Genomic DNA, 13,560 nt, shown 5'->3' on the forward strand with positions numbered 1-13,560 from the left:
AATCAGACCGGTTGACACCGATAGGTGACGTTACTGATTTCCGTATCGAAAACGTAGATACAGAAAAAAGAAACTGTTGCGAACTGTCCCCCTTGCCACGTAGGGGTACACGTTAGGTTTGTGATCAACTTCGCTCTTTAATGTGTTGATCGAAAGATTACTGGGGGTTGACCGTTTCATAAGATGGGCGGCTCACAAAGTAGTGCCATTCCTGGAGGTGGCACGGAGGGATATCACGTTTTACGGGTAAGAAGCTTGCACGTATTAAACATGCCGGTACTGTCAGCATAGTTCACCATCGCATTCCTTGCACCCGAAGACAGTAAATATAACAGCATGGTAAGGAATAGCGCATTATAAAGAAAATCAAGAGGTTGAAGTACAATACGTTTTGTGATGTGTATCAGATCACCGTGTGTGCTGTTGGGCTGTCCCATAAAAATGGGCCAGTGGTGCACTCGGCATGTGTGACCGTAACCGTACTTGCAGTTTTGAACAGTGCCATACCGATTGTGTGCAGAACGAGAGCCTTTGACCACTCGTTCGTTGCGTCCGTTTCAATCACAACGTGACGGTATACCAGATGTAATAGCGAGTAAACCCCTTCTCTACGAGCGACAGCCGTTACTGAGAAGCGTGCGTGTTGGAAGGCATACATGACTTTACAAAGTGTGATATTGATGGCTTTTCGGTAAAAGAGCCGACTTACGTGCAGCCTGAAGTATGCAACCTACGCTGTGTTCGAGCTATGTTATTTCACTTTGACGTGTGCGAGCTTCAACGGTTGGGAAAACCTAACACATCAGTAATAAAGTTATATAGATATCTATATGCATCCGAACGAGAAGAAAGAAAACCGAGGATTTGTTGGCTTCTTTACACACACACACACACGTATATATATATATATATATATATATATATATATATATATATATATATATATATATATATATATATAACAAACAGCAAATGTATTTTTACGACTCATGTCTAGTTCTCGCTCATCGCCTTGCAGACACGGAGGTGTGGTTAACAAGGCCCGTGATGCTAATCGTATCAAGCATGTAAACGATATTGTAGAACGGAACTAGTGCGCTTTAGTATTTGTATTTATGCTTGAGAATGTTATTGTTTGTAGTCTACGCAAACCTCATGCTGCCATGTCCATGTGGTACATCCATTTTTTGCATATTTAGAAAGATAATCTGCATAAAACTAGAGTTAATATTCAGACTGAATGACATTCACCATCTCTGACCTGTCTGCATCTAGGTTCAAGAGAATTCTCCCGGACATAAGGCTGGGCTGGAGGCCTTTTTCGATTTTATAGTTGCCATTGGGAATACACGTTTGGTATGTGCCTTTCAACTATGTTTTAATGAGAGTTATTGCTTTGTCAGATTGCTTTGTCAGATATGAATCTTGTGATAACCTTAGGTTTTGTGTTACAGGACATCTGCACTTGATTATATGCGCAACCTTTTGGATACTGACTAGATATATTGCACTGACATATATAACATATGGTCAATGTGTACACATACATTAGCTTTGCTTCTGGTTCAGCATGTATGGATAGAAAAAAGTAGTAGTAGAACTGACCCAGATTCACTTTCACGTTTTAATAAACAAGCAAAAAGAAAGAAAAAATATGCTGGCCAAGAGTCATGTGATGCTTTAGACAGGGCCAAAAAATATGCTGGCAGTCTTGTTCAAAGTAAGCAGTTCCAAAATCTGTTTACCGCATTTACATAGCATAGCTCATTATAAATAATAATTTCCTGTTATGGTGAGAATTGAATGACATTGTAAGTATGAACCACAGTGATAAAGGAAAAAGCTTTCCTGCAGTTGATGCATGTTATCTATATTTGGCCATGTATATTTACTCAGTAAGTAAAGTTTCAAGCCAGATGAGAGCCATCCAGTGTCCTGGGATGTCTTGTTGGCTTAGTTGTTCACTTATTTTTGCATTTTACACACACTTAACCAGGCAAATGCACACGCTGGGTGTTGTAATTACCTGCTCTTTAGCACTTGTGTGTATAGTTTTTCATTATATTTTTATTTTTTTTTACTGATAGTTGAGTGTATGAGCAATGCATTTTCATGAGGCAGTTGCACATTGTTCGTTGCAGCAGCACTATACCACGCTTATTTTTGTATTGGCTACAAAAATGGCATGTTGCAAAAGAGGATGAACTTTGTATGGAAGTCATAATGTGCTGGCTTGCTTAAAATTTGGTTTGTATTACTGAAAAAGAAGAAATGTCTCTCTGCACATAAGTATGTTCACATTCAAGCATTTGGTGTCAAGTCCAGGAGTGATTTCCTTCCACGGAACCACTGTGTCATTCACATTTCTTGGTTGTCAGTGCTCACATTAGCAACAAGTTATGAAGCAGCCCCATCCACCATTTCTTTTTGTTTTTCCTAAAGTGACCTGCCCTGTAGCGTCTATGGCAGAAATGAGGAGGAATGTAGACAGTACTTTTCATGTTCTGCATTGTTTTATGACTCTACAGATAGGCTTCTGCATTCTCAGTTTAAAACCAAACACTGAAAATAGTCTTGCCAAATTTCAGTTTTAATTGAAGGGCAGTACTCCAGTTTCATAGGGGAAAAATAAGGGTATGGATCTACGTTTGGGATTTTAGTAATCTTAAATATCGCAGCACAGATCCAGCATATAGTCAGTACTCATTATGCAAGGGAAATATGAAAACTACATTTATATATGATGATGCTTTGAGGTTCCATGGATTCTGAAAGTGTCTACTTTACTCTTGACAGTTTACTTATAAACACAATTTACAGTGATTTCTATATGAACCAAGCCTAGTGAGCTTTGATTGCATTACCCATAACAAAAACGACCCCAAAGTGCAAAAGTAAATCCGTGACAGCACAACGATAATAGTGCGGTCTGGGGGCAAAAATTAAAATGGGAACCATTAGCCTCCATCTCCTCTGCATATAACCGCAGATAACCAACCTGTTTTGCCAAATAAATGCAAATAGAGTCTTGAGGGAATATTTTGCGTATCTGTATTGGTTTAGTGATTGTCATTAGTGTTTCTTGAATGCTGCACACTTAGCCACCTGGAAATTTGACTGTGTGACAATACCTATAAATGACAGAAGGCGCATCCAACTGCCACCTTCTGGATCGGAATAGTTCTAATGCCAATGGAGCCCAAAAATCCATGACCTGTGATTATATTTTCCGCAAGTGAGTCAACAGGAGGAAACAAGCCAAAATCCACTTGTAATGAGCACAACTGGACACCCTATACCTCGCCATAGTCGCCACTTGGCAGCATTTTATTGCTACACCTTCAGAGGGTTCACTAAGTTTAATAGCCAGTGTGCATTAGTATGACAGTTGCATGTACCTCATAGTGACTACATCAACAACAAAAATGCAAACAGCTGCTATAAAACATTGTCCTAGCTAAATATATTACCAGTAGGACAGGTAAGCTTGTGAATAGTAGATGAAAGAAATACAAAAGCTGGCTTTTATGTGAAGGAAGTAGCCACTGAGAAAAACTGTTGGCTTTAATTTGAGCAGTATAAGTCCTGCATAGTGACAGGTATCATTTAGAGAAAGCAGTGTGTATTTTTACTTGGAAACTGCACACAGGCTCTGGGTGGAAGAGTAGCGACTTATATACTGATGAGCAAACACAAGTGCATACCCGCAAGAAAAAAAAGTAACTGAAGGTCAAGTTATGCACATATAATGTTATAGTCTAAAGAGACATGTACACTGTCATTGGCTAGCAGTCAAGTGCCACATGTAGGCTATTGCCTGTTCCGGAAAGAAGTAAACGAACGTAAATATTCATAGGTAGGACCTAAATTTTTTTATAATGGATAAAAACTGAACGAAAAAAGGCATTGAATTTTCAAGACTAAAAGCCAAAAGCACTGGACCTTAGCTGTTTTTGTTGACTCAGAGCCAAATTAGAACATTAGGGTTGCTTTTGGCTTTCTGCTGAAACTTAAAGAGAACATAGTCTTAATTTTGCTGCATTATTCGTAGGCTGTGCCACTTTTGTCCTCTATTTCACAATTCATGCATTGCAAGCATTGTAATCCTCTGTCAATGTTCCACGCCAGTTCTGCACAAGTTTTTTGGCACTTCTGGACTCTACATTGGAAATGTAGGCCATGCAGGCCTCACGCAAAGTCCTTGTAGACAACATTTGGACAGCTTTCTTGTATGCTGCACTTTTGATAATCAAGTAGCACCTCAAGGCACCATTCCAGTACCACCACAATTGAGCCTATAAATATAATAAAAGAATGCCGGCTTCACCTTACCATTCATGCATTTGCTGTAAAGGCTTAACTGTCAAGAGTAAACAACATTTTGTTCTTTGCTGCATGCCTTCCCTCAGTTGCCATGTGCTGCAAGGTATACTAGCATCATGCTATGCTTGTTCAAAGTGAAATCATGGAGGACTATGCCCACCACTGTCAAGAACTCTTGCAGAAGTTAAAGCCAAATCAGTGAGGCTTGTGCATTCTTATTAAGTGGCTTATTTATACTTTGCTGTTAGTCTGCTGCCTTGGACTCTGTAAGTGTGATTTAATTGATGATTCACATTTAGGTAAGAAATAATCCTGCATGGTTTTTTTTGAAAAACTTGCTCTGTAGTTGTGGAAAATTTAGTGTGGAACACTTACTTTTACAGTTATTTTCCAGTACCTAATAAACACTTTATATATGTATCCTGCCCCCCTCCCCCCCCCTTTTTTTTTTCAGAATCAAGACAATGATGTTCTCAAGGATGTCCTAAAGGCCAACATAGAAAAACCTATTGTCATGACAGTATACAGCAGCAAAACCCAGATGGTGCGGGATGTTGAGATTGTGCCTTCGTCCATGTGGGGAGGCCATGGCCTTTTAGGAGTCAGCATTCGCTTTTGTTCTTTTGAAGGAGCCAACGAAAATGTCTGGCACGTGCTGGTAAGATCTTGAGTGAAGAAGTACTTTACTGATTGGTTTATGAAATTTTGATTGTTTATTTTTAGCTACTTGTTCACGGTAAATGTTACTAAACTCCTCTGTGTACCCGCCGTGGTTGCTCAGTGGCTATGGTGTTAGGCTGCTGAGCATGAGGTCGCGGGATCTAATCCCGGCCACGGCGGCCGCATTTCGATGGGGGCGAAATGCGAAAACACCCGTGTACTTAGATTTAGGTGCACATTAAAGAACCCCAGGCGGTCGAAATTTCTGGAGTCCCCCACTACGGCGTGCCTCATAATCAGAAAGTGGTTTTGGCACGTAAAACCCCATAATCTAAACTCCTCTGTCATGATTTGTTGGCTGCTTGTTGCTGAAGCCAGCTTATCCCTGTAGCAACGACTTAGAAAACTCCTAGAGGTTAATCCAGAGTGCTTGCATTTCATTGCCTAGTTCTTGCACTGCACTTTTATGTTCCGTTAACATAACAGCTTGCATGACAGTATCCATTTCACAAAAGAGCCGACATTGTGTAGACTGCTCCCACGACACCCCCTGCAATGGCAGACAGGGGCTGCAGGCTTTCTGCAGGACATTCCTAAGTCTGTCACATGAGTGTGAGCTTGGCACGGAATTGGCATTAGCTAGTATGTGGATGTAGCATTATGTTTCACTGTCGTACCCTCTTTCAAGCATTCCTAACTTTCAAGCATTCCTAATATGGTTGTGTCATAGTGATGTACATGAGCCTTGCCAACTTGCTGTGAAAATCTAATGTAGCTCATGTCGCTACTGGTGCGCATTTGAATTATCATTATTATGCTCTGAAAGTGGTTATCAAGCATGTAGCTTCCGTGTTCACCTGCCTGAGTTCTGAAATCAAATAGTGCTGCACTTTATTCTCCTTGAGGTCTGCTTTTAGTTTTGAAGTTCTTATACTAAATATAGTGCTTTGCATGTTCACTCTATTGCTGCAACAATAATATGGATGAAATGGACTAGGGTTGTGTGGCTTGTCAATTGGTCCTGAAGCAAATGCTTGCGTGCTTATAGATCATATTGATCATTATTTCCACACAGCTCTAGGGCAGTTCCTTGCCGATTGGCAAGATGTGCACGTCTGTGCTACTAGCCGAGCACCGCTACCATTTCAGATTATCATATTAGGTGCACTGCTCTACAGTTGCACTAAAGCTTCTGAAATACAGTGTCTTGTTTGGTGAAAAATTTTGGACTCTCAAAGTCAGTGTGCTGTATGTGCTTGAAGGAGAGATCCTGCGTGACCAGGGGTGTCAGCAGTGTGTTCATTCACTTCTATGGGCCGTTTAGTGTCCACCAGTTGTAGCAACAGCTTCAGGCTTCTTTCTGTAATTCTTTAATGATAACAAGTACACATAAGAACCATTGACCCTTTGGATTTGCTGAAAACTGTGCCTTTTGCAGCAAACATAATCTCGATTTACTTGCTTGTGTGGAATGCTGGCCAGGTACAAATAATTGTTTAGTGTCATGAAATACCTGTAGTAGTTGCCTTTGTCACCTCCTCGCAGAAACTGCCACTGCTCTCTGCTGCATGAGATCGTGCAATTTGGTGATTGTACTGGCTTTTCATTTTCTTTGCTCATGTGGCTGGGATGCCGACATTCTTCCTGGCCCGACATCCTGCAAAGCACCTTCCTAGGCTGTCCTGTCCTGCTTTAGTTATTTTTTAGATTTTTCGTAGCCAAACCATAGTGCACTATGATGGGGAATGCTTAGTAACTTACAGCAACTAGTACCCTAAGTGAAGTGATTGCTAGAGTTGCCTTGCAAGCCTTTAAAACACCAACATTTTATCTCAATATTATGTTTTGCTTTATTAGACAGCTGCTGACTCCATAAGGACATTATGTTGCCTCAATTTCTTGAACATGCAAAAAATAATTGTCATCTTTAATGCAGCCTATGCAAAACAAGTGCTGAGTAGAGCATGGCTTCATTGTATGCGGTGTGTTGCGCAGGTCTCCATATGTCGCGAAAGTTGCAGGTAGTTGCCACATGGTATCACAGAGTACTGGCATGTGTCAGTCAGCCTTGTGCACTGGCTGTAAGCCACAGGATGACTGTGTTGCTGGACTTTCCCATGCCAAATTGGTAGTTCTTTTTTCTTTCACCCTACCATTCTCTGCATTTTGATATGAGATAGGTGTGGTTGTCTGCTGTCACTTCTCTCAGAACGTGGTATGGCCTTCTCACTTTGTGTCTTATTTTTTGCATTAAATTCCTATTGAAATCATGTTTCAAGGAGCCAATAATTTTTTAGGCTTGTGACCACTGCACTGGTCTGACCGATCCACACATTGGTACCATGTGACCTCCACCACCGATTTCGGGCACAGGTGGAGAAGTTCTGCTTAGCACACCAAAAACCATGCTTTACTTGGCACACGTTTTGAATTTGTAATTTAAAAGGATGGTACAATTAATGTTGTGCTGTACAAACTTGTTCATTATATTTGCCATAGTTAAAGCAACTTCAAGCTCTGAGGAGGATATATTTTTTGGACTGAAGCATTGAAAGCTATGGCTCTTTATGCACCTACAAATCATATACATATGAAATCTGCACTAAATTTTCTGTTTGGGTATGAAATAATAATAAAAACTTTTTCTGGACATTTTTATTTTTATTTTTACCAATAGTCCAATGCTTAAGTAAAAAATGCTGCACACTTCGTGTATTGGGAATGGAAGAGCTGCAGTGATGGTCCCAGGCAAGTATTCATTGGCTTTGTGTTAGAAATATGGTGCAAACATTGCACTTACATTTGTATTATTTTTCAGTTTTGTCTCATTCATTCTGTGTTTCTGAAAAAAAAAAAAAAATTTTGTCTTCCAGTCAGGACATCAAACAGCTGAGAAAGCAAACATCTGCCATTTGCCATCAGTTTTTGCCTTCTGTTGCTAAATGACCTGTTAAAAAAAAAGGCTGACACTACAATGTTTGGTTATTCTAGCATACCAGTCTTGTGCCAGAATTGATGAGATTTAGCCAAAAGTATTCATGTTAGATGGTGCTTATTACTTTGTAATTGTTGCTTGCAGGATGTGAGCCCTCACTCCCCTGCTGAAGCAGCAGGTCTCAGGCCTTATGCTGACTATATCATTGGCTCAGACTCTGTGCTGCATGAGGTAATGTTTGTTTTGGCTTTCTGGTGCATTGCTGACAGTTGCTATCCCTCCAGTAGTTTTCTGTTTTTTCTTGCTCAATGCTTCAAGACGTCCCATCGAAAATTTTCTTCGCTCTTTTGAGAGCATTGTACCTTGTTTGCTTCTAGTAATTTGAATATAACCACTTGAAAACTGGTTTTAATCAACAGGTCTTTTTGTACCGAAGGAAAGTAAGCATTTAAGACTGATTCTTCAGTTATCAGGTTGTTATCGTTGTCCAAAACTTGTCTTATCACTTGTCTTTTTTTTTTAAATATGTAGTACTGCTTTTTTTTGAATGTGAATAGGTAAACATGCCTGTAGCTGTATAAATAGCATAACATTTATGCACAGCATTTTTTATACCACGAAGTGTGGATTGCATTAGTTGATAATACTATAATAGAATACTGCTATTGTAAATGAATCAGGGCTTGGCTTGGGTAGTTGCTTACTATATCGGAAGCTTTTTGTTTTTATAAGTGAAGGCTCTCCATATCCTCACTTCAGCCAGTAAGAGCCAGTTGAGGCTGACTGAGGTGTGTATTAGTCCATCACCAAATGGTAAGGATGTAAAATCAATGATAGGTTAACTGGTACATTAAGAGACCAAGGAATTTGAGCATTGAGTTTCAGCTTAGGTAGTGAGACACTGGAAGTGGTAAGGGAATACATCTACTTAGGACAGGTAGTGACTGCGGATCCGGATCATGAGACTGAAATTATCAGAAGAATAAGAATGGGCTGGGGTGCGTTTGGCAAGCATTCTCAGATCGTGAACAGCAGGTTGCCATTATCCCTCAAGAGAAAAGTTTATAACAGCTGTGTCTTACCAGTACTCACGTACGGGGCAGAAACCTGGAGGCTTACGAAAAGGGTTCTACTTAAATTGAGGACGACGCAATGAGCTATGGAAAGAAGAATGCTAGGTGTAACGTTAAGGGATAAGAAAAGAGCAGATTGGGTGAGGGAACAAACACGAGTCAATGATATCTTAGTTGAAATCAAGAAAAAGAAATCGGCATGGGCAGGACACGTAATGAGGAGGGAAGATAACCGATGGTCATTAAGAGTTACGGAATGGATTCCAAGGCAAGGAAAGCGCAGCAGAGGGCGGCAGAAAGTTAGGTGGGCGGATGAGATTAAGAAGTTTGCAGGGACAACATGGCCACAATTAGTACATGACCGGCGTAGTTGGAGAAGTGTGGGAGAGGCCTTTGCCCTGCAGTGGGCATAACCAGGCTGATGATGATTTGGTGGTCTGGTATGTTTAAGTGTGATAAAAGGACATGGTCGAAGTGTCACGTAAATTTGCTTCGATTGTGTCTTTTTATTGTGCTTGTATGTTAAAACAGACCAACAAAGCAAGCTAATGCAAACTTTAGCTATTAATAGCAAGTGAGCTGAACATTCTCCACAATGATGCTACCATACAGCATGCACTTTATCTAATTTTAAAACTTAAAGCCGTGACGTCAGCACAGTGGTCACTCCAAGAAGTTGCCTCTCAAGTACGTAATTGCACTGTGACAGTAGCTGGTGTTCCCTTTAACTAAACTGTCAAGTATTATCATTATAAGTGATACATTTACTGCATGCCGAGTTTTACCATCGTACAAACTTATGTAAGGGCCACACCTTTTTCCTAAATTTTGGAGTCTATTTCTTGGTTGCAGCTAATACACAAATAAATCCTAATTAAATGTGTATTTGCAATGTGAAACATACAGTTGACTGCATAAAGATGGAAAAGTCAGTATAGGGAACCAGCACTAGCCAGGAGGTGTTATGAGAGTTTGAGCACCCTACTAAAGTATGCTGATGCTGTCAAATAGGGACACGATGAAAACAAACAGTTTTAGTTCTGTGTGTTTAGCATAATAGTGGGATTAGTGGAATAGCAGGATTGAAATGCGCATGCGCAGAACGCTAAATGACCCATAGCATTTATTATACACATGCTAATTCTCGGGTTTAATGTTACCGTCCTTGCCTGGTTTACGAAGTTTATGTAAAACATGGCGGCGATCCCGGCCGCCCTCTTTGAACTGAATTTTTGAACTGAATTTGGTGTTGCTTTTGTAGAATTCCTTCGTTCGTAGCAGATGACTGTGAACAGCTTTTGCTTATTCTCAGGCCGCTTCTATGACAGAGTACTGTGGATAACCTTATGGCGTTTTTGAGATCACTTCTCATTTCGAATGTGTTGAGGCCTAATAAGAGAAGATGAGTATGATGATTTATTGGCATCTCCTCTGAAACGAGGCGATGACAAATAGTCACTTTTCCTGCTTGAGTTAATCAGGTTTACTGTACAAGCTTTTCATTCCAGCATTTTGTATACATCTCCTTCATCTTTTTTTTCTCTTCCTTAAAACCTCCACCCACTAGGCAGTGTGTTACAGTGCTACTGTTTGCATGCCAAGTTTCAGTGCTGGTTGCCTATAGTTGCTAGAATTTTTTTTATTTAACCAACCATATCGACGTTGCAACTCATTGTAATGTATACATGTATACTTACTAATGTTGTAATTGGTCATTGAGGCTTGCTTCTTCCAATTTATAAAATGAAACATTGAGGACATCCTTTTAGCATTTGTGCCAGTAGCTCCAACACAGTACGTGAAATGACGGGCCAGCCTCAGGCATGCATCCTACAGGAAACTAGGGACTGAAGAATTTTTTACAACAGCATACACATGCCTGATATGATATTCTGAGAAGTCCCTTGCCCGCAAGGTAGTGTCGTGGCCCAGTTATAAAACAGCAAGAAAAAAACTGCACAAATGTACCAGCACATATCTGCCGGCTGCCGGCAGTTTCACTTTCATATTTCGGTTCACGATCTAAACCCAGTATTATACCCCAGTGAAACTGGCAAATGTAGTGGCACTTTAAATGAGCACTGCTATTGAGGCCATAAGTTCCACGAAGCGAGGTACATTCGACAAATGTACTCGCTGGTGAGTGTCGCTAAACCTTTTAGTCTTACAGCCTGCAAATGGCACTAACGGCGAAAACAACTCATTCAAAGTGAAGGCTAAATTAGCCTGTCTGACGGGTATTGGAATGGCTGGTGGGCATACTGTAATTCATGAGGCGCGTTTCACTGCACAGTATGGCTCCACTTTTCAGCAACTGTAGAATGGTACTCTCCGAAGCTATTCACGGCTTCACAGCACTTCTCTTCGCCTACAATCTAGCATGCAGCGGACGTCCATACCACAGTTTGTCACACATGTGTTATTCCATAAATTGAGCAGAGCCTGCAGGCACACGCAGAGTAGATGGTACTACCTGTCATGCAAAGGAATTGACTCTACTTATAGTTCCTTGATTATGGAGAGGTGTTCATTGGAATTTTTCTTTAGAAACACCTTAGCTTGATGAGCAGCCTGTGCAAGGAGTCTGAAGCACTTTCATTCGGTCTGCCCACTTGGATAAGTTTTTCAGCAATGCTTTCCTCCATGTATTACAACATATGGACCCCAAAATGCTCGAGCATGGTGCGAACGCCACTTGTCTCGTAGACAGGGTAGCCATCACTCACTTGCTGTGGCACTGCCATTGCCGCCACACAAAATTTCTCTTCACGAAAGGAAGTTGTGGTCGAATACATGTACAACTTATGAAATCCTCCTTTCTTTTTTTTTTTCTCCCTATAATGTTCTTTAAAATGGGGGGGTTGCCTTTACCTGGCACAATGTACTGTGTACACAATGGATGTGGGCATTAAAAATTGTGTATGAAAAGTGGGTATTTCCAGATGCTGTCACTGTACTGTTGGAAAGTTTAATAATTAGTGTGCTTAATTTGTTCCCCTGCAGTAAAGTTGCATCAAGCCTGCCTTCCTCTTCATTTTTTTTCTTTCTGTGGATATTTTGCAGTCTGAAGACTTGTTCACACTGATCTATGCCCATGAAGGCCGGCCGCTGAAGCTGTACGTGTACAACACTGACACTGATGGCTGTCGAGAAGTTACCATCACACCTAACATGTCTTGGGGTGGTGATGGAAGGTATGTGGCAGCATTTCTTAATGTGAAGTTTGCATAGCATTTTTCTTAGCTGTAAGCATGTGGTTGTGGTTTTAAATGGTGTTTAAAGATTAATATATTATGGCTGGCAGAAACATAGCACATGCCTTGCTTTTTATGTTAATTCAACCATGAATTCAGTGACCATGGAGAAACTCATGCATGCCTGCTGACATACTTTGGAGTATTTCTTTAGGGTCAAGCAGCCAGGTGCCCAGTGTGTGTCAATGAAATGCTTTATGCAGTGAATGTGCAGCATTTCATATTACTTTCTCCTTCAGCATAAGTAACTGAAAAGGCTCATTTTTTTTTTCTTTTTTGCCCTTTGGTTCTTGTTGAAACTGGTGATGAATAAATGTTCAGTTAAACCCATTTATGTAAGCTTACAAAAAGCTCTGAGAGTTTTATATAACATGTAATTTGATGTTCTGTGAAGAATGCATCCGACTTCAAGGTGGGTTTTTAGAGAAGTTTACTGGCAGGCTGTTTAAGAGACGAAATAGTCCTGAGCTTGTTTCATCTTCATAGCTTGATTGACAATGAATTTTTTTACTGCTGTTGAGAAATGCACACTGTTGTTGAGAGACACGGAACATGTGAACTGCAGCCTTTTCTAGTTGTACACTAGGACCATATCAAGCTGATTTCACAAAGCATATGCTAGGATGTGCTTCACAAAACTAGCTAAAAACCAGGGTAGAAGCTGGCTTAGCTGTTCGCTGAACCTTTCGAAGTCATGGGCTTGCGTGTCCATTGGCTGGCACACATTTGCGAACAGCTTGTGCTTCTGCAACAGCTTCTCCAGCTGCTTCAGCTAGTTAGATGGCCCAGACCTGGTCTCGCTGGTCTGAGCTGAGCAGCAGCGTCTCCCACTGCTGCCAGTTTTGAATATTGCAGCCCTTGAAAGGAGCCACCTTGAAGCATGCCCATAGAATAGGTGGCAGATCCGCCCTACTCATACATAATTTACATTGATCATTATATTGCCCTGGATAGAATCTGCTGCAGGCCACCAGGTTAGGGTACTTCAAAATTTAAAAAAACTAAGCTTTTTGCAGGGAAGAGACAGGTGGCACATTAGTTTATGTGCAGCATTATTATCAACATCATTAATGTGCCCTTCTCCAGGTCACGTCAGTTTTTGGCTATACTTTGAATTTATATAGTGCCATCTAGGGATTGTTCTACGGAATGATTTTTAACGCTAAATTTGCATAATAGGCCAGATCCCTGATTCACTCTTCAGATGAGCATAATGCGGCTGAACTGCATTTGATTGCGCTGCTAGCAGCTGATTCCGGTGTCCTTGTGTGTGGCGCGATTCGGCAGCACTGAGCCATGTCATGCTTGTCTGTGG

The 13,560-nt window shown here is 40.8% G+C and overlaps 1 protein-coding gene across 3 annotated transcripts in view; it reads left to right on the forward strand.

The window, feature by feature from the left end:
- Window positions 1–66: 66 nt before the first annotated feature.
- The window catches only part of Grasp65 (Golgi reassembly-stacking protein 2), a 56,305-nt gene continuing 42,811 nt past the window's right edge, over window positions 67–13,560 (forward strand). The window contains exons 1-5 of one of the 3 annotated variants that reach the window (XM_050193771.3): window positions 67–246; window positions 1,276–1,356; window positions 4,778–4,981; window positions 8,063–8,149; window positions 12,055–12,185. In XM_050193771.3, the coding sequence (XP_050049728.1) occupies window positions 184–246; window positions 1,276–1,356; window positions 4,778–4,981; window positions 8,063–8,149; window positions 12,055–12,185 (566 nt within the window). In that variant the 5' untranslated portion in view covers window positions 67–183. The other 2 variants (XM_050193770.3, XM_050193772.3) reach the window with 2 other exon arrangements.

Source organism: Dermacentor andersoni, chromosome 1 (assembly GCF_023375885.2).
Source record: "Dermacentor andersoni chromosome 1, qqDerAnde1_hic_scaffold, whole genome shotgun sequence".
NCBI classification, from domain to species: Eukaryota; Metazoa; Arthropoda; class Arachnida; order Ixodida; family Ixodidae; genus Dermacentor; species Dermacentor andersoni.